This window comes from Kogia breviceps, chromosome 10, assembly GCF_026419965.1.
Source record: "Kogia breviceps isolate mKogBre1 chromosome 10, mKogBre1 haplotype 1, whole genome shotgun sequence".
In the NCBI taxonomy this organism is placed as follows: Eukaryota; Metazoa; Chordata; class Mammalia; order Artiodactyla; family Physeteridae; genus Kogia; species Kogia breviceps.
The window spans coordinates 100,484,917-100,507,751 of record NC_081319.1 but is presented as its reverse complement, the minus strand read 5'-3'; the positions used below and the strand labels follow the sequence as shown (position 1 = coordinate 100,507,751).

General features: G+C 38.6%; 1 protein-coding gene across 1 annotated transcript in view; it reads right to left on the bottom strand.

The window, feature by feature from the left end:
• Window positions 1-22,835, bottom strand: part of LOC131764249 (uncharacterized) — a 191,689-nt gene that overhangs the window by 161,705 nt on the left and 7,149 nt on the right. The window contains 1 exon segment of the mRNA XM_067043222.1: window positions 10,764-10,850. Within this exon segment, the coding sequence (XP_066899323.1) occupies window positions 10,764-10,850 (87 nt within the window).

The window sequence follows — 22,835 nt, the reverse complement described above, 5'->3', positions numbered from 1 at the left end:
GTTTTTAACTCATTTGGGTAAATATTGAGGACAGTGATTGCAGGATCATATGGTAAGAGTATTTGAGTTTTGTAAGAAACTGCCAAACTGTTTTCCAAAATGGCTGTACCATTTTGCACCCCCCACAGCAAAGAACGGCATTTGATATCATCAGTGCTTTTTGATTTTGGCCAATCTAATAGGTATGTAGTGATATCTCATTGTTGTTTTAATTTGTATTTCCCTAGTGACATATAACATAGAGCTTCTTTAAAAATGCCTATCATGGGCTTCCCTGGTAGTGCAGTGGTTGAGAGTCTGCCTGCCAACGCAGGGGACACAGGTTCGTGCCCCGGTCCAGGAAGATCCCATGTGCCACGGAGCGGCTAGGCCCGTGAGCCATGGCCGCTGAGCCTGTGTGTCCGGAGCCTGTGCTCCGCAACGGGAGAGGCCACAACAGTGAGAGGCCCGTGTACCACAAAAAAAAAAAAAAAAAAAAAAAAAAAAAAAAAATGCCTATCATGTTGTTTATTTTCTTATTACTGAGTTTTAAGAGTTCTTTATATATTATGGACAACAGTTCTTTATCAGATATGTCTTCTACAAATATTTTCTCCTGGTGTGTTGCTTGTCTCTTCACTCTCTTGACACTGTCTTTCACAGAGCAGAAGACTTTAGTTTTATTGAAGTTTAGTTTATCAGCTATTTCTTTCCTGGGTTGTATCTTTGATGTTTTATCTAAATAGTTACTGCCATAGCTAGATTTCCTCCTGTGTTATCTTCTAGGAGTTTTATAGTTTTGTACTTTATATTTAGGCTATAATTCTTTTTTTTTTTTTTTTTTTTGTGGTACGCGGGCCTCTCACCGCTGCGGCCTCTCCCGTTGCGGAGCACAGGCTCCGGACACGCAGGCTCAGCGGCCATGGCTCACGGGCCCAGCCGCTCTGCGGCACATGGGATCTTCCCGGACCGGGGCACGAACCCGTGTTCCCTGCATCGGCCGGTGGAATCTCAACCACTGCGCCACCAGGGAAGCCCAATAATCCATTTTGAGTTAATTTTTGTGAGAGATGTAAGGCTTGTGTCTAGGTTTTATGTTTTTGTTTTTGTTTTATTGGCATGTGGATGTCCAGTTGTTCCAGCACCATTTGTTGAAAAGACTATTTTTTCTCCATTGAATTTCCTTTGCTCTTTTGTCAAAACTCAGTTGACTATATTTATGTCAGTCTATTTCTGGTCTCTCTATTATGTTCCATTCATCTAGTTGTCTATTTTTTCACCAATATCACACTACCTTGATTACTGTAGCAACACTAATTTTTTAAATATCATCTAATACAGTGTCCATATTCACATTTCCTTGTTTATCCCAAAATCCCTTGAGAAAAAATCTGTGTTGGTTTTTTTGAGGTAATTTATTAGTGAACAAAATTTAAGACCCTAAAAATTAAAACTAATAATAATAAAATGACAATAAATGAAAATATCCCATTATCTATGACCAGGACCCAAAGATAGATTAAATGAATTCACTCTGCCATAAGAAAACAAAAAGATCTCGGGACTTCCCTGGTGGCGCAGTGGTTAAGAATCCACCTGTCAATGCAGGGGACACAGGTTTTATCCCTGGTCAGGGGGATCCTACATGCCGCGGAGCAACTAAGCCCGTGAGCCACAACTACTGAGCCCACATGCCACAACTGTTGAAACCTGTGCGCCCGGAGCCCGTGCTCCGCAACAAGAGAAGCCACCGCAGTGAGAAGCCTGCGCACCACAACGAAGAGTAGCCCCCGCTCACCGCGACTAGAGAAAGCCCGCGCGCAGCAACGAAGACCCAACACAGCCATAAATAAATAAAATTATGTTTTTTAAAAAGAGCCTGTGCTTCGCAACGGGAGAGGCCACAACAGTGAGAGGCCCGCATATCACAAAAAAAAAAAAAAAAGAATTTAGAAAAGTCGCGTTAGCTGCCAATACACACTGGCAAGCTTTTCAGAATGTTTTCCTGGAAGACACTTAATTCAGGCTAACATGCCTAATCCACCACTACTCTAAATGCTTTATTTTATTGTTAGAATCAAGATGAAAATGTAAAATAATTTTCCCTGAGTACCATCAGATACTATACATGAGTCATTTTAAAAAGTCCTTAAAGCATGGTTTCTTACCTGAATAAGCTAAATGTATGGAATGTTTATATTTAAAATTCAGAGGAAAACCTAGTTACCTGTAACTGATTAGGGATAGGTACATCACATACAATACATATTAAGAAATGTCCAGGTAAACACTGCCTCCTGATGCTAAAAAGGAAAATTAAATTATTTTATTTCCAATTCAATGTTTATTTGAAAGACAATGTATTACTGTTTCCTTGGATTTCCTCTGTGATTAAATCTGTTATAACGATGCACTTAATTGATTCGTTTTATTCCTGACTGGATAATTTCTCAGAGCTGAGTCGTTTCCTAATGTCCTTTCCACAGCTTTCCAATATCAATGGGATATAAAAAGTCAGCCCAAATATTTCTAAAGTAGCTTTATATACTTAAGCCACTAAATTGCCCTATGGTAACAACAAAAATAATATTTTATCATTTGCATGACCCTGGAAATGTGATCTTCACCACTGCTCTTTGGTGCTATCCCTCATAATCTCATCATGCCCTGAGGTGCCCTGCTGTCTCAATTGCCTTGTACTAGAAACGTCAACTGTAGCATCCCTCTGACACGGTTGCCGGACCAGCCTACCTCATGTGGACTGATTAGTGTGGAATAATAAGCGGTCCCATTAATCACCAGATTTCACAGGCTCCTGCCTTCATCATGAGACCTCAGGCAAATGCAAAGTTCTCCTCCAAGTACTTCTGGAAGTCCTCAGTGAGTAACTTACCTAAGTTCACCTAAGAGAGCTTAACCGGGGTGATTTACACAGGATGACGCTCCCTATTGTTTCAGGTGTGATTGTGGCATTACTGACACATCAGTGTCACATCCTGCTAACTAAAGGTATACTCCATGAGTGATTTTCTCATCAGTTTTACATCAGAATCATGGGAGGGAAGTGGTGCTGGTCCAGCTGGGCTCTGTGACACACCCGCCAACACACACACACACACACACACACACACAGAGGCACACACAATGCCTTTGCAAAATGAGAAGGCAAATTCTTCATCTCTCTGTGTCTTGTTCTGTTTGGAGAGGAAAAAAGTGGTCCCACAGTAGGTGTGCTTGGGGCCCCAAGGTGTCACAGAGTTTACTAAGAGACTTCTCTCACTCTGCACAATTTTTTTCTTGTTTCTTTTTTTTTTTTTTTGTCCCTCCAAGATGCACATGGTCTGTCAGGATCTCTATGTCTGCTGGGATTTCATGTAGTAATAATCCCTTTAACAGACCAGTCCACATGGTAACCTCTGAGTAAATTCCTTTAATACCTTTCTGTGATCTAGATTCTTTTGTATTCACCACCACAACAAGGCCCTATAATGTTGGAGCAAGAAGCAACCAACCCAGTCCTCATATAAATTAACAGGTCTAGATAATAGTTTAAGAGAAGGGATTCACCCAGCAGCACTCACCACAGCTGGGATCAGCCCCCATCTCCATTTAAAAGCTTTGACTCTTTCTAAGTGTCACTTCACTATTACAATAGCAATAAAAAGTAAGAATAGGTAACAGTCTCAACAAGTGTATAAAATGTACTCATGAGAAAAGGAAAACATTTACTACCAGGCACTTGGACACATCTCATTAATCTCCACCGCAAGCAGAAGAGGCTCAAATTTTTCAGCCCTATTTTACATAGAGGTTCAAGTTCACATAAATATCCAAACCGAGGATAAGCCACGGGCTCGAATACCACATCTGAAGCTTTTTCCCACATATAATGCTGACTTGGCTGTTCAGAGAACTTCCTGACACAGTGAGGGGGAGAACATAATGAGCATTGGGCTGAGAAGGGGCCACAGAATATTTTCTCTCTCTAGTGCCCCGCCGTTTAATGAGCACCCATTTTGTGCTGGATTCTTGGCCGGCTCATCTCATCCTGCTAACAACGCCCTGAAGCAGATCTCGCTTCCACCCCTTTACGGATGCGGAAAGCCAGCTCAAGGAGCACAGCAGGTGAGCTTTCCGCTCCTCAGCTTACCTTTTACAGGATGAGCATATAAAATCCACAAGCTACATATCCTAAAGGAATCCAAGTGCCTGTTCTTTAAAGCATGATGGTAAATTGAAATACATACAACGGCACCACATGGCACCAAAAAAAATTAAATAAATGGAAATGTGGAATTGTTAACGTAGCAGAACATACATCTGAAAATAATCGTTTAAAAGGGGTCGTATAGGGCTTCCCTGGTGGCGCAGTGGCTGAGAGTCCGCGGGCCGATGCAGGGGACGTGGGTTCGTGCCGCGGTCCGGGAGGATCCCACGTGCCGCGGAGCGGCTGGGCCCGTGAGCCGTGGCCGCTGCGCCTGCGCGTCCGGAGCCTGCGCTCCGCAACGGGAGAGGCCACGACAGTGAGAGGTGCGCGTACCAAAAAAAATAAGGGGTTGTATGCAAAGACAGAGCCATGCATTTGTTTTCACCTCAGTGTCTTTTGAGAGCCCTGTCTTGATAAAGATACAAGACATTGTTACAATAGCTGTGAAGTGGTGTAATCTTGCTCATGGGATCCTCTACCCTTGGAGCAGCATTTGTTGCCTACTTCTGCAGTAACAAATTATCACAATCTCTGTGACTTCAAACAACAGAAATGTATGGTTTCACAGTTCTGGTGTGAGGTCTGCTGTCCGGGTTGGCTCCTTTGCGAGGCTCTAGGGAACGATCCTCTCTGTGCCTCTCTTCTATCTCCTGTGATGTGGTGTCCTTGGTGTTCCTTTTCCTACAGATGCATCACTCCATCTCTGCCTCTGTCTTCACATGGCTTCCGTGTGTGTGTGTGTCTGTGGCTCAGATGCTCAAATCTCTCTCTCCTTTCTCTACTAAGGACACTGGTCATTGGATTTAGGGCCCAATCATCTAAAGTCAGGATGATTTCATCTGGAGATCTTTAGTTAAATTACATCCACAGAGACCCTACTTCCAAATAAGTTCATAGTCACAGCTACCAGGGATTCAGCAGTTTGGGAGGACACAATTCAACCCACTACAGGTGTAGTGCCTATGTTAGGAAACACTGTACTTTGTTAATTAGGGTCATTTACTTAAGAAAGCTCAAAATAGATTTAACCTTAATGTGTCCAAGATATTCAGAAACAAGAGGCACAAGTGAAAAAAGTAAATTCTGATATGGAATTTTCACACTCCAAATTAGAGAAGACCCCCCCAAAAAACAAAATAATTTCCCCACAATTCTGAAGTGGAAAATATTTCCACTTGTGACCTGATATTATAAAAGACATCACTGAGAACAGTCTTCTTCACTTGATAATATACTTTTTTCCTTTTTATCCTAAATCAGCTTACCTTTCACAAAAAACTACACACACACACACACGCACACGCACACACACACAGACCTAGGCTTGTGGGATTCTTGTATTTTTTATTTAAGATGGATAAGGTGACTACATAGAAAAAATATTTTTCCCCTCTTTGGTAAACTAGAGCATATGACATTACGTTACACATAATTAGAAACTATAGGTGCAGGGGACAAAAAGGATATCTCTGAAGCCAGCACAATCCACAGGCTAAGGATTCCCTGTGTGGAACTAGTTACAACACTACACAAACTAAGTCCCTTAATGGTGACTTCATCAATATGAGATTATTCACATATTTATATGGTGTTTATGCAAATGGGTCCAAGTCATTTCTGAATTTTATCCAAGTAAGTTTATGCCGGTTTCAGGTTTTACTATAGATACTTTATCATGTGCTAGAAATGATCGCTCTAACATGAAATGTAAAAAGGTGAAGTGAAACAAAATGGTGCAAAGGGCTAGGACTGATATTGCTAAGACAGTATAAGCTCTGCATGGTAAAATGGTACATGAGAACCAAGGGGAAGCTCTCAGAAAGTCGTGGATCAAGTCAGGAAGGGGCGCGTTGCTAAGTAAAATCAGGAGACAACGTGCAGGACCGACATTTCAACTTGTTATTTTAAAAAGTGAGATTATTTTACATTTCTTGATATAGATTTTAGTGCTGACCTGTTCCAGTGAAGAACTTCCAGGCGGAATTATGTCTTTTGGGGCGTATCTTTCAATCTCCTCACTGTAAGCAGAGGTGGCTTCACCGTCCTCTTTGTAGAGTCCAAGAATCTTACCAGAACTCACCAGCTCTTCAGAACCCAAAGCCTCCTCCAGGATGCTCTCATCTGTTTACCCCAAGAAGATCACGTGAACTCCACTCGCTCTTTGTCACTTTAACATAACGTGTGTCACTAAACACACAGTAATTTAACCACCAGTTTTCTTACATGGGATCAAGTTTCATTTTTTCATCATAAAAATTTAGCAAACTATTTTAGGTTTAATGTGCTGGGAAATCAGTAAAGCCCAGGTTTTAAGATTAAAAACTAACCACCTTGTCAACAAACTTTGTCCATCCTGCCATGTTCCCAAAGAGAGCAACGTACAGCTGTGCTTTAATGCCTTTTTCCCCCTTACCAAATACATCTTAAAGTGTAGATACTGTGCTTTTCTGTGCATTGATATTACATGTTGTTTACTTCAACATCTTACCATGTACTTGCTGTTTTGCTGAAACCAGCTTGGGAGATGAATGGTTTTAGGAGAAGCCAGAGCTCTTGGGTTCATTTCCCGAGTTAGGATCTCCCCCCCCCGCCCCAGAACAGTTCCTGAGCTCTGTACACACAGAGGGACTTTACTTGGCCTGCCTTGTTTATTTGCATAGAAATGCCAGCACTTATGTAAATGGTAGTGTACTTCACTTCTCTATCATCTGAAATCAGTATCATCTACAAAAGGTATCTACTCATCTAGCTAGATGCATGCTGTAAATATAAAATAATCCTCTCTCTTCCAGTCTCTAAAAAAATACTGGCAGGTAAAATATGGAATTTTCCATGCCTTCAATGTTAGGATTCTAACAAGAACCTTGACGCTTTTAAGCAATGGAAGAGAGCCTCTTTTTTGGAGGGAAATGCAGGGTGCAGTATACAGAGAACTGCTGGACTTCCTTCTTTGCTCACCGTACACTGTATTGCCTTGTATATGTCTTTAAACTTTCTAAGTCTCAGTTATATCTTCCTGTATGAAATACATGGTGAAGTTCCTGACTATTCTATAAATGCCATAAAACTTTTGTGAGCTCATAAATGATACTGGAAGACCTATTAGATGCTACCTGTAAGTGCTACCTGAGCAAACTGGTGGTTTCAAGGGCTCCAAGCTGCAAAGAGTTGTCATATGGAAGGGACATGTTAGGTATACAAGTGCCTTATTCAATGTCTAGCACACACAAAAAAGGTATTCAATGTATATTTGCTGACTCAGATATTATACTAAAAATATAGAGGCCTGACTGATTTTAAATAACCATTTGTGATGCTTAATTTCATATATCAGCTTGGCTGGCAGTGGTGCCCAGTTATTTGGTTAAAAACCATCTAGATGCTGCCATGAAGGTAATATTGTGATTATCATTTAAATCAGTAGACTTCAAGAAAAGCAGATTCCTCTTCATAACGTGGGTGGGCCTCATCCAGTCAGCTGAAAGCCTTAAGAGCAAAGAGTGTTTCCCCAAATAGAAGGAATTTGGTCTCAAGACTGCAACAGAGAAAATCCGGTCTGAGTTCTTGGCCTATACTGGCCTGCCCTGTGAATTTCAGTCTCATGTTAATGCAACATTCACGCTTACCTGAGTCTCCATCCTGTTGCCCTGCGAAATTCAACTCCTTCCTGAACTTCCTATTTCTCTTCCCTGAATCAGCCTGCCAGTCTGCCCTAAGGACTTCAGAGTCGCCAGCTCCTACAAAGATGAGAACCAAATTTTAAAATAAATCTCTCTCTCTTTCTATTGGTTTTATTGGATTCTGCTTCTCTGGAGAATCCTGACTAACACACCATCTGAATTAGGACCCCTCAAAATGAGGGCTCAAGCTGGCTTGAAAAACAAATTTGCCTGGTTGATAAAGAAAAACAGAAATAAAAAGTTGGCTACACAAACTAATAGCAAAGAACTAAAGGGGTGGGGAATCTAGGTGGAAATAAAATGTTGAGGGGGTAACCATTCTGTAAATGAGGATCAAGAATGAGACCTACCTTTTAGGGCTGTTATGATGTTGAAATAAGTTAATATTTACCCGATTTAGAACAGTGCTTAGGACTGTGCCGGGTACCCAGTAGGCACTCAAGAAATGCTTAATTAATATTATTATCATCAGCATCAATCGTCAGTATCTTCATCATTCTATGTATGTGCTTATCATCTCTGCTGATGTAATCATTAATCATTTAATCCCCATAACTACTGCATTGTGGCAGGTATTATATGTCCATTTGGCAGAAATAGCAAAGGAAAGGTTAAGAAATTGGCCCAAGGTCACGTAGCAAATGGTGAAGTCTAAGCATAAATTCAATAGGAAGAATAACCGTAACAATTAGAAGACAACTAATGATCAGTGCCTTCTCCTCATAAGTACCATAAAGAGTTATTTTAATAAGTGAGAAAAAATGATTGAGAAAAACTAAACACACACCGAGAAAAAAAACTTAATAGAATTATTCCTCGTGAATTTGAATTCACGTATATACAGCAACTTGCACTTAATGTTTTGGTAAAAACTCCAGTGTGGTTCTGGCATGAATTTAGATGTATTAAACTAAGAATTTGAAATTTAGGTTTTAAAGGACTACCTTTAAGTTCCTAGATTAATACACATAAGAATTTCTTACCTAAGGAGCCTAACATTCAGAAGTATGAATTCCCATGCTAAGACTGAAAACACTATACTCTTTGTCTTTTTTCACCTCAAGGAATTTGTTTACAACCTAAGAAACAGTCTTCAAAAAGAATGGCATACAGCCTCATAAACTAGTGAATCCAAATATACCATATGACATGGTAGGATCCTGCAATAGTAAGTCTGTGAAATCATTTTTGCTGTTTAGGATTATAAATTCTATGTAATTATAGGAAATCGGGCCATAATTAATTCCTCCCCCCAACTTTAGCTGTATTAAATATTTGCAGCCATCAAAACTTTACAGAGGTCATAAATTAATGGTTATAGTTAGAAAAACCAGGCTAGCATTTGCGTGAAACCATCTCAATTAATTTACGACTAATGTTAATATAAACGACAGGAAATAACTGGTCTCTTACCTTGGGCTCCTCCTTGTCCATTCTCATGAAACAGCTCCGTTAATCGATCATAGAGAATTCTATTATCAACTTGTAGGGGTGCTAAAAGAACATATTTATGATAACTTTCTCATCGGTTAATTTATAGATATGCAATGTAATTACAAAGAAATTATTAATCATCATGGTTATTTAGTTATTTTATAAGTCATGGACTCAAATTCTGTTCAATATGCTGTCTTGCTCTAAAACAAACAAACAAAAAAACACTTTTGTAAATCAATGATAATTGGAACAATGATTTTAAAATGCATATTGCAGGGCACTTATAATGTGATACTTCTCCAATAAAAAGGATCTCATATTCAATGGATTATGACATCTATTACATAAGAACCATTTCAGAATAAGCCATTATAGTTTCTCAAGTCATAGAATATATAAGCATCTGATCAAAATGAATGACTGTTTTGCACTAGCTACTCTCTATGTATCATATTTTTTACTACAGAAACAACAAATTTAGGTGTTCTTAGATTCTTTTATATATGCCACTGCAGTATAATAGCGAATGTAAGAACTACTGTACTCTTTTACAAGGGTAAAGCAACAAGGTCATGTCACTACCAAAAAAAAAAATCATCATCATAAGAACATGGTTCTAGAAGAGGTTTTAAAGGGTCATTATGTGGATGTCCTACCACTGGACAGAGCCGAACGTAAATTATGCCAAGTTGGATGACCACCGAAGTCATACAATTAGAACATAGATCCATACACACATACATCAGACATGTTCTCATCCCATACATACATAGATACATCAGACATGTTCCTCCCATGGGGAGGCCGATACAATGTCTGGAGCCCCATGGAGAAATATGATCTGGGTTGCAAGTGACTCTAAGTAACGTCTGTCACTGTCACTATCTCAATAACCTCTGTAAACCCTAGAGTGCTTCGTAAACTACCAAATATGCATGGTGGTAGGCCCACAAGGAGCAATTTTAAACTGTTATTTTGCAACCACACCTAGAATCGACATTAGAGAAGAGGAAATCATCGTATCACTGCACCTCTGCGGTTCAGAACTTAGATGGTGGTTCCATGTCTTCAATGAAAGAATTCAATAGTCTCTGGGTATGGAAGTCTCACATGCTAGATGAATTTTATTGAAGAATGCCCATTTTAAACTTGAAGAGCTGAGATGGCATTTGTAAAGTGAAAACGCTCCTCATATGCATAACACAGGCCTTAGAAGGGCAGCAAACTGCTGAGAGAAGCATCAAATGAAAGCCAAGTCCTGCTTCTCTATCTGACCAGCTTGCTGTCCTTGATCAAAAATTATCTTCGCTGCGCATCATGTTGTCAGTGGTTAAAACTTACCGTTTAAATTGTAAGCTGCAAAATCGAAATGGAACTGCATGTGTGATCTTTGTCACCTCATTTTCATGAATGGAAAAGAATATTCTGACACAAAAATTACGTACCTAATTCTAGCTCACCCTCTCCGCTGACCTCCATCCCATACTGCCTTGGGTTTATTTCCTCATCCGTCGGTGGGTCAAAGTAATTTCTGCTGTATTCATTTCCTGTGGAAAGTACATGAAGTAAGGGTCAGTGATTATTAGAAGCACATGAACCAAAATGTTAATTCTGAAATCGACACCAGCACAGAAGGGCCATTTTAGCTACTTTATAAGCTTAATTTTTTACAAGTCTTCCAGGCTTCCCTTTTTTGTAATTATCATCTTGCAAAAGGTCAGAAAAGGTAATTCAAGAAACAAGTTCATGCTATCTGTCTGTTGCTAAAAAAATTAATGGGAAAATTTTCAAACGCAGACTTTAGAATAATAATTTGAAATTTTAATCTAATGGTTTCTAGGATATACTCAATAAATGGACACCATTGGATTATAATGATGTTTAGAGTTCACTGATGACACTATTTACCCACTTGTATATAATTCACAAAGTATATCATGTCGTTGTGTCCAGAATTCCAGTCAACGTAATAGCATCTTAACTATGAGAAACTATAGCAAAATTTCCACAGTGCTAGCTGAGTAAAAAGAAAGGAGAAAGAGAGAGGGAGGAGGGAGGGATGAAGGAAGAAAAGAAAGAAGAAAGGGAGGGAAGAAGGAGGGAAGGAAGGCAGGAAGGAAAGTATAAGGGGCCTGTTCACAGGTCTCTTTTGTTATGTCAACTTAAGTAACGTGAAGGAAAGGTACAAATGATTTAGCCAGAAATTTTATCCAAGACATCAACAATCTCAACAACACAAACCGCAAATTCTCACTTCCCACTTCCCACTTACTTTTGTCCTTATGTCGATAACAAAACCGTAGCATCAAATATGACTTTGTAATCGAGAAAAAGATCTGTTGTCAATTTTCCAAATCTAGTTTCATACTTCCTGCCGACTGAAACGTATAACAGTCTGTTGCTATTAATTTGCCTTCAGTAAAATGTCACCTACTCTGACGATCCCTCAAGTTGCCTCAAGCATTGCAAAAGAAATAAAGCTTCATCAAATGAAAACAATGACAATTTTGAACGTATTGCCCACAGGGAAGGGTTAATATTGTACATACCAACTATACTGTGATATTCCATAATATATTTGTTTTAGACTCTTTTTTTTTTTTTTTTTTTTCGGTATGCGGGCCTCTCACTGTTGTGGCCTCTCCCGTTGCGGAGCACAGGCGTCGACGCGCAGGCTCAGTGGCCACGGCTCACGGGCTTAGTTGCTCCGCGGCACGTGGGATCCTCCCGGACCAGGGCACGAACCCGTGTCTCCTGCATCGGCAGGCGGATTCTCAACCACTGCGCCACCAGGGAAGCCCAATATATTTGTTTTAGGATCAAAAATAATCCCAACAGCAGCTCCAAGACTAAATGGAATGTTGATACGAACTTGGGCTTAAAATTTGTATTTCTGGACCTGCACATTTTCGCTATCAGTCTCTGTTCTATCAATGTAGTAAGAACTGAAAATCTGCTTTACCTTGAGATCTCAATAAAGAAAAAATAAGTGAGTTTCATTTTTGTTGCTTTATCTGTCAACAACTACTAGGCTGGTATGAATCTTGGCAGCGTGTAATCAAAGTCTTATGTGCTGCGATGACACAGTAATTCTACCCCATTCACAGCGATTGTTGTTTTTTCCCCCTTTAGCACTGTGATGCTCTAAGTACATACCCTTTCACATGCTGGCAAAATAATTCAGCGTTACTGAAGCAAAAATAGTGGTGCATTCCTTATATTGCCATGGCAGCATCAGTCAACTATTGGTACCCATATCCTGCAAACTCCTCCAATCCAATCCAAAACTCCAATCCTCCCTCTACTGAAATGACTTATTAATAAATAATGGCAAGTGAATCAAGTCCTTGGAGAATAAACAAAGTTAAGTCATTTTTAACCACAGGTCTGGAGAAGCTGATCTGGCTTGTAGGTTTCTCAGACCATTTTCATTCCTGTTGTCAGTCGAGAAATGAGGGTCTTGCCCAGCTGAGTGAGAAGGAGGCCTGCACACCGGGAGCCTTCCAGACGCTACCTCCGCTCAGGGCTTGAGGCTTCCCCATTCACTTGGAAGATGGGCCCCTGCAAGGTCTCCGTACGGTTTCAAAATCTATGCAAAGTGTTCCTTCTACGTTCAGTGTGCGTTGAGACACACGTGTAAGTTATAAACGCCACTCCTGGAGTGATTTATTTTCTACTTTGCATTCTGGGATATGGCAAATAGCATTTTACGAGTAAAGAATGATAAGGGATCTTGAGCAAAGAGGCAATCCACTGATTCTCTTTAACCATCCGCAAATTCTATAACATTATGTATTTAGAGGATTCATATATTTTTACAACGTATTTGTATTTTATACTACATTTTACAGTTCCTTGTGTATCATTTTACATATGTATTATTACACTTGCTGTCGTCTGTCTCTTACTCTAAAATACAAGCTCCATGAGGGTAAAACATAATCTCTGAGCCTAGAATTGTGCCTGGCACACAGAGGTACTCATAATATTATCTGAATTCATTCGTTAGGTAACCCTTTTTCGGAAACTTTTTGCAATACCCAAATCCTTCCATTGTCTAGATGTTGTTTTCTTGATTAAAATGAGCCAAAACTTATCACCTTTTTATCACACTTTATTCCTCTTGTCCTCTCTCTTCCCCATCCCCTCTCTCTTTTCCTTCAAGACCCCCTTCCCTTTGTTGTTTAATTGAGTCCTTCTAGGAACCCAAAACTATGTCTGGATTTTCAGAACAAACAGAAAACAGTGGCTCTGCCTTCAGAGCCCAGTGCACTGGGAGGACAGGGAAGCTAATGTTCAATCCAGTGTGATTTAATATCGTGTAAGGGACAGAGGTCTGCGTGAGTGTGTGGTAGGAGCGTCTAGCCTAGACTGGGGACTTCAAAGACTTCCTGGAGAAATTATCACCTGAAGTAAGTTTAAAATGTGATTAGGAATTAGCCATATCAGAAATAAAGGGGAAAGGAATTTTTATTGGAAGGAGAAGCATAGGCAAAGGAAAAAAGACACAAAAGCATCAAGATATGGGAAGCATGTTTTGTTAGTGGATGCTCCCCAATTAGTCTCTGCCTCCCAAAGTTACGATATAAGAGAGTAAGTAATGGAATCCAAACTTCCTCAGTGGTCCCAGAGTTGAGTTTTTAACTGATGTTTTTGCTCAAATTATTATTAAGTCGTACAGGGTCACTTTATGCTGATACGCTGTTTCAGATCCATTCAATTATTCAAGGTGTATTTACTGAGTGATTATTATGTGAATATATCAGCAAAACAAACATTCAAAAATCCCTCCCCTCACAGAGCTTACATTCTGTGAGTGGAAGAATAAAAGCAAACAAATATGTATATTTTACAGTTTAGGAGACGGTACTACATGACGTGGGGGGAAAATAGAGCCATATAAAGAGGATTTGGCATTCCAGGGAGGGGTGGGGCTGCATCTCTTACATATACCTTTGTTTCAGACGAGGAATGACATGCAGGATTAAATCACTATGTTCTCGGCACTACGGAGACAGTGAAGTGGTAATATAATATTTATAATTTATGATTTATAACATTACTATGTTGCCAATTTCTTGCTATAACATAAATCAGCTTATGAATCAAATAAGAACCTACTATTATTAAATATTAAAATAATTCTTCCTTTCTATCGTTGTATCTTGCCTTGATAGGCCAATAACCTAAATATAGTAGGCAGAGTTTAAGATGGGGAAGCACTGGGAACCCATGAGCAGTTTGGAAACTACGGACTTCATCTTAACAATAGTTCCTTTGCTCGTGTTTCATTGACTAGGTCAAGATTTAATAAAGTGAGATGGTTTTAGGAGAGGGTATATATTACCAGAAGGTAGGTTACTAATAGGATAAATTCCTAAAAGTGCCCTAATCGTTCAGAATATGCTTTTGGATATATCTAAAATCATCTCACAGGAAAATTAACAGACCCACTGAGAAATTCAAAGTAGGGCATTTAGCAATATACATACAACAGGTTTTAATCTGGCTGACATTTAACTGCTTGTTACATTCAGATGAATAATCTGACAATTACATATATACATATATCTGTGGTTCTACATTGAAGCAATTGGGCATGATACATAAATTAATAAATCAGTAAATTGGTATTTATACTCTCAATACTCTACTTTTGTTTCTAACTTCCTAGAAGTAGCTGTTCAATGTTTAGAATCAGCCTCAGTTAGTGCATTTCTTGGGCTATTTTTACTGATTGGGGGAGGAAGGCGCATGTACTTGCCTCAGCCCTTCCACAGATATCAGGTTTTCCTACCTTTTAACTCAGAGCAGCATGGAATGTAATCAGGGCTTTTACTTAAATTACACCCTCCGTGAACTTTGGTCAGGAAATCCTCCAGTGTGCACCCATGCAGTTCCTTGGGGGCTATAATAGTGAGAATGAAATTGCCCACCAGAGGAAGGTTAGTGCGAATCATGGGAAGCATCTTTACTCAGCGAGGCAACCACTTCCTTTCAAATCAGCCCCATTAGCTCCAGAGAGAGAGCTCTGAGGGCCTCTATCCATTTTTGGATTGGTTTATTGGTTCCATTCTTGTCCTCTTCCTGTGACTCCACCTGCTTCAACTCAGCTTTTTATCACCAATCATCATGTTTTTTATAATATTCTGTAAGTTAAATAAACACCAGGCCTGCATGTAAACTAAACAACTAAACAAGTTACATTCTACGATTACAGCCGTGCACCAAAATTTTTACAGACTAGGATATTCTCCTGAACATGACTCCTTTTAAAGGCATGAAGCCTAGAGATCTGTAATTAAATTTGATTCCCATGAACTTTATAAATAAATTTGGGAAAACTTTCTACTTTCCCCACTTTGAAAATCTAATACCAAGGTGTCAGGTTTAAATGTTCAGGCAGTTTATACATGTGTATGAAACAGAAATGTGGAAATCAAGATGTCAAACTCAAACGTGCTCTATCTTACTAAGTCCCCTCAAATACTATTTTTATAAGATTGATTTACAAACATTTTTTAAATTAATGGCAACAAAAGATACAAGGCTACTTTTTCATATGACAATTACCTTAAACCAAAATTTCATTATACTAAATATCAGAACAAAACTACAACAAAACCCAAACAAACCAAAAAAGAAAAAAATCCTAACGATGAAAAGTCAAACTATGACTTAGGTGTCCACTATCAATATTATTAGCCAATATTCTCTTAGAAATCTTAGGCAAAGCAATTAGAACAGAAATAAGGGGGAACATGATCTAAAAGTATTGAAAATAATTATACTTTGTGTAAATATTATTTGAAGGCAATGTTTCCATGCCATGAATGCATGAGAGATTTGATTGAAAAGCCTTTAGAACAAAGACAATAATTTGCAAAGTAGTTGAATAATACCCTGAAAACAACCAGATAATCTTTAAGAATCATTAATTTTATTAAATACCAACAATAGCCACTTAGGAGATGTCATGATTCAATAGAAAACCAACACCCATCATAAAGCTCCAGATAACTCTCAAATTAATTTATTTCTATTAGATTTTCATAGGAATCCGTAGGCAGTCATCAAGAGTATTCATCTTACCCAGAAACTCAAACCGAAAGGTATGAGGTTTTAACCACAGAGTTAAAAACAGCAAATGGATACCATTTCCGTTTTCTTCTTTATAGAAAGGCTAACCTGTGAAAATGGCTCCACTGCTCACACTCTATTCAAAAACTGGTGCTCTGTTGGACAAACTGGCTTTCTCCACTGCTTATTCTTACTTCTTTTCCAAATCTTGTGGGTATTTGAGATATCAGTGATTTGAAAACCTAAATAGGGTAATAGTGGAAGTTTGCTAACAAGTACTAATTAATTGAGCCATATTCTTTCTTCCCCTAAGGCCCTCCCTCATGGTAAATTACCAGGCATTTTAACTTTCAAACCACTGGAGTGCTGTCCAGGGCATAATTGCTGCAGGGCTCATCTGAGGAACCCCAAGGCATCAATGCATCATGTGTTCCTCTGGACCTCAAATCGTCAGAGTTAAAGTGGGTCCCTAAGCACCCAACTTCTAAACAGGAAGATCTTTCCAGTACTTAAGTAATAATGATAATTCAAAGGTTAAGTATAAATATATTGTTTTTTATGCATATTTAAAAGTCCTACAAAAGCAATACCAAAGTAGGTGTGTTTTTTTCTTTCTAGTTGAAGCCAGGCACCATTGTCTTACTTGTCCATCAATTTATGTATACAGTTTAGAATACTGCCTTTCAATTAGGAAGGACCTGCTATTAGACATCAGTCACCCCCTAATATTCCTGACTGTGCCCTCATTCATTTAATAACTATGTCTTCCCCCCTGCATCTATGATCACTTATATTCATGTATTGTACTTAAGGGTTCATTTTCAGGTAGTAATATTTTCATCACACTGTAGCACACTTCAGTATGAAAGTAATCAATATATTGCATTATTAGATTTAGTTTAAACAATATTTATTAATAATATTTTCTCTTTAAAAATCTGGTAACTTATAGACAACTAAACTCTATCTCATAAAGCAAAGGGTTCAGGTCTTCCCATGGTCTTTTTTTATAAGGCTTTTGGTCAATCAATCTGATGAAGGCTAAGGAAAATCTTATTTTCTGTTAAATCTCTTTAATAGAAAACAAAAAAAAAATATCTGAAAGAAACTCTAACCGGAATTTTTTGGAGATTAAGGACTAACGTATGCTAAAAACATGTATAAGGTCATGAAAAGTTTATGTAAGATCATAAGAAACTTTTCTAGTAAAATTGTTCTTAAAATGGAAATGCAACTATTGAACTCCAGTCAACATGGTGGCCTTGTAAACTTTGAAATTATGCAGAATTTCATTGATATAGTGCAACTTATTCTGGAAGCAAAAAAAAAAAAATCTTTTAGAAAATTTCACCCACCTAGAGGGGTGGGATAGGCAGGGTGGGAGGGAGATGCAAGAGGGAGGAGCTATGGGGATATAAGTATATGTCTAGCTGATTCACTTTGTTATACAGCAGAAACTAACACAAGAATGTAAAGCAATTATACTCCAATAAAGATGTGAAAAAAAATGAAAATTTCACCAAATATTTAGGAGGTATAGGTAAACAATGTATTAACCTGTCCAACTGCTAAGAGACTGACTGCATCACTAATGTATCAGAAAACAAGTCTTTCTCTCAGTTCTTTTACTGTGTAGCTGTTTATATGAGGAGACTCATCGGACTTCTGTAATATCAGCTATATGATCTCTACTTCTAGCATTTCTATGATTCTAAGATTCTTAACCATACTTTTTACCACTATACAGATTCCTGTGCTCACATTTTTATTTTGAAGTTACATAAATTTCACTGGCACATAAACAAATCCGGTGGTTTAAATGTATGAATCTATCATCAATGAACCCGAATCATAAAGCAGTGTCTCTGAATATTAAAATAATTCTTATAAAAATTCTTTCCCCAACCAACGACTTATGACAGATTTTATAAAATATTATTTTACAGAGAGTTGTACATTGGGGGTTTCACAAAAATTTGAAGAGAAGATAGAAAAATGACTGTGCTCAACAGCTGGTAAACTGTTAGCCATGGTTTCAACTTTAGCATTAACAGAAACAGGAAAAGACATCAGTAGACATTCTGCTGATTTCCTGGGCAAATCTGTGTGATTACCTGGAGGTGGGCAGTTCCTTCTGAGAAGAAAACTAATTAAACTTTTCTTATGCTGTTGAAATTCCCAAAACTCAAATATGTGATTAAAATGCTCCTTTCCCAATGGGACAAATATTATTCTAGAACTCTGGTACTCAATTTAGGGGAAAAAAAGGAGGGGGTGGGGTAGGACAGTAAACTTAAATTGATTTGTATAAACTGACCAAATATTTCACCCATCTTGTATCTACATAAAATATCTCTTTATTTCTGTAAGAAGGATGCTTTCCTGAGTGTATATTTTTAGGCTTCCAAGTCAATGAAAGAGGTTCAAATCACTTAGGAGCCAAAAGGTATCTAAAAACACAAATCCAGGTCAGTTCATAAACCTAAAGCAAATGATTTTCCTATATATTTCTTTTTCTTAATAATATTTGAAATGTCCCAAATCAAAAAATAATTTTAAAATGTACTATATATTTCATATAACACCTTTTTGCCATCTTAAGGGGCAAATGAGAACAATATAAACAGTTTTATACAATATCACTTCTGAAATAATCTAGGCTATGTGCATTAGGGGGAAAAACAATTCTCATCACATATTTGCTCTGACACTTTGAATTATGCACTTAACATGTACCCTTACATGTCATTTTTATTATAAATTTTTGTGCATGTGTATTTCTAATGGCCACACCAATCTGAAGATAGATTTAGGGTCATGATTACAACCCTAATTTAGGATTTCTCTAGCTCAGGCACAACTATTATGATCTCCTACCCTTAATTCAAACCACCCCTCATTTCTTTGGAGAGAATCTAAGTCCTTTGATCACAGACGCTGAAACTCATTCCTCTCAGCTTCTTCTGGAACATCTGCCATTTTCTTTCTCTAAGGCTGAGGCTTCCGCTTTGCTGCCTGCCGTCAAGGTTTCTACACTGTGGTCTTCAGACCACATCCATCATGAAATCAGTGGTGGCAACTCCTCCACCCCACAGCGCAGCAGGGAAAGCACTTCCTGACAATCCCACAGCTGCTGCTGGGGCCACCTCAAGTGACCACTGTCACTTCCAATACTGATTCCTGCTGGTACCCATTATAGGTTATCCCAAGTTCTATCCAGCATCTTCTCAGGTTCTGATCAAACCTTGAACTCACGCCTCTGTCCATCCCACGTTCCATTGGCAATGCCAGCTGGAGGGATACACATCATCTCTACCCACATGGCTTCCCTCCATGTCACACAGGTTAGCAGGTAGAGCTCCTAGGTCTCCAGCGACTGACAGAGATCCCGGTTTTTATTCCAAACCCCTCTCCCCAAGACCCAGGAATAAGTGCCTGAGGGTTACACCATGGGACAATATGATTGGCAAACACTAGACTGTACTCAAAACTAGTTTTCTTCTCTGGCCCTGAGTCTTCGAATGAGATCAAGATCATGTGCCTGTCTCTTTCCTTAGAATTAGTCCTTTGCCAGGCACATTCTTAGTCTTTTTTCAAAATGGAAATGCAACAAATGAACCAGTCAAACTGCAGGTAAAGAGAGCTTAGCAAAGTTTAAATTGAATATGGAATTTCATTGCATCAGTGTAACTTCTTATTCTGATGGCCAGGAAGTATTTTTGTAAATGTCACCCAATATTTAAAGGGAACTAGGTGTAAAAAAAAAAAAAAAATTTCTGTGCAGCTGCTAAAATACTGGCCACATCACTGAAGCATCAGAAAACCTAAATTTTTATAGGTTTTTTTCACTAAAAAGTTATGTTCATTTTAGGTCACTTTAAACCATAAATTCTCAGACATGCTCAGTCCTAGGCTGAACACAGTTTAATCAACTAAACTGAGATCACAGTTATGTTCATATGGTACACACACACACACACACACACACACACACACACACACACAGAGACACTTATTTTTTCCTGATTTACCCATACTTCTAGAGTCATTCAATCTGAGAAATGTTATTTATGAAATTGATGTAAAAATCTTGTATGAGAAAACATTGGTTTTTTGAGAGTGCCTGTTTAGTTTGGATTAATCAACTAAAATCTCAAGAGTTGCCCTCAGTGTGAGTTTGCTGGTGTAACATGCTTCATGACACAGAGAACGACCATGTCTGTTATGTTCACTTCTCCATCTCCTGTATCTAACATAGTGCTTGGGAAATAGATGTCTGATGAATATGTTTTCAGTAAATGAGGAAGAGGAATGGAGAAACACATAAAGTATTTTGGGATTATATATATATATATAATTGTACTGATGCTATGAACAATAGGATATGATCAGGAAATAATCCAAGACTGAGGAACTGTACGGGACATTTATCAGATGTGTGTCTGGTTGATTTGTTTTGCTGTCGTGCATGCATTTCCCCTCCCTAATAGCATCACAATTTCCTAGTTCCCAGTGTGGATAGTCTTGATGGTTCAGTAACTCCAGATTCCTGTCTCCAATGACAGAAGCCAGCAAAGGCTGACAGAACGTACTTCCCTTACCTGTGACAAAGCCAAGGAGCTGGCAAGTGACCTAAGCGTGGTCAGTCAAATGCTCTCCCCTAGGATTTGGGGTGAGGGAACCAAGGATGGAAAGAACACTTGAAATAACCTCTGAAAATTAGAGATTAAAAGGAAAAAACTTCCCAAGTGCAATGAAATCACTCACCGTCATGTGAACTGTTTTACTACGCACTTCCATAATTATTTATTTCTTCTTATCTAAAGCCTTTCCATGGCTCCTTCTCACATCTGTCCCATGTTTCATTTTACTGTCATTTAGAATTCAGTCATTCACTACTTTCAGTGCCACTATGTTATATATTCAGATTATTAAATACGCCCTTTCGACCTACCCAGCCCTCAAGCCCTTGTTATGTTTCGAACCTAAGTCAATTCTTCTGTCGTTTGAAATTCTAATTAGTGGTGGTTCTCTGTCGCTCCCCCTTTTCAAGCGCAATAATTCTGAATTTCCCTTCCTCTTCAGGCTAATCATCATCAGGCCAGGCCATGGCTGGAAGTGAGCGAAGTGTCTGAGCTGGGATTAGAGAAGCAGTCTGAGTTCCGGGCAAGATGGAGCAGAGGACACGTGGCCGAACGTCATCACATGTGAGTTAGTCCTCCTGAAATTTACAAAACAGGGGATTGAATGCTGCTGCTAAGTGTCTACCTACAAAATAAAGGCAAGAGGAATGGAAAGAAGGTCTTGAGCAGAGCCTAGGTGACTTTCTTTAGAAGGGAGGAGGAGAGGCAGAGCGTGTGGAAGAGAGCTGGCGGGAAGCAGGAAGGACGGAGACTTTTCTTGTGTTTTTTCTCATTCACACCTTGTAAAAGTGACAGATACCAACGTACAGTGTCAGCTCTGTAGCACACTGCCATGTCTCTGGGGAACCTTTAGACAAATAAGCTTCTAAGAATGCTTTAACACTGGCGTGTTCAGGAGGCATTTGGGGGGTACCCTCCAAGTGATCGTAAAATCAGACCACTCAGTAGTTCCTTATTTTGCTTGTTCCTAAAGATCAGCGTGTATTTATTTCAATCACATTTTTCCTCTACTAAGGGACTCAATGCATCACAAAGTTGAAGTCTTTTTATTCCACGGTTTGTTGTTAGAAAATCCCTCTCCTAGACATTTCCTTCGTAATTTAAATCGCTATCTATCCAACAATTTTACATTTTTATGAAATAATTTGGGTAAGTAAAGTAGCATTGGTATTCTGCCATTACTTACTATTACTTTTTTTTTAAAAGCATCTAAAAGGTAGAAGTGTATTGGACACTTACTTATAGGATGAAAAAGGTGGAGATGTGTTTGATATTTGCTTATAGGATGAGAATTTGTGCTCATTGTAATAATATTGTGGGGAAAAACATAGTTACTCTATTTTACTTAAGTCACCACGTTGGCAGATGATATAAATGTTCTTTTTCATTGTATTAGCAAGAAACACTGTGTTCTACAATACCTAACATTTTCTAAATTCAGGTATTTCAAATATTATTCCTTGTTCACAGACCATAAAATTGCACATCTCATTTGTAGTTGAATTTTTTTTTTTTTTTGAGGCTCTCCCAAAGGCAGGTGAGCAGGGTGGGTTTAGGTAAAGATTCATCAAATAATTTTTTTAATGTTGATTATGTTCCAGAATGGAGGTGGTATAACCCCTACCTATGTCCATGTCTGGCTGGTTTTGTCAGGATAATAAATCATTCCTGGCTTTTCCATCTAAAGCTCCTTCCACTCTGATCTACTTTTGAGTTATAAAATGTTCTCTCTCCCCATTCATTAATTTCTGGTTCATAGGAGAATTTATTCAATCCATCTCCAGGAATACTTTTTATATCCAGACTTTA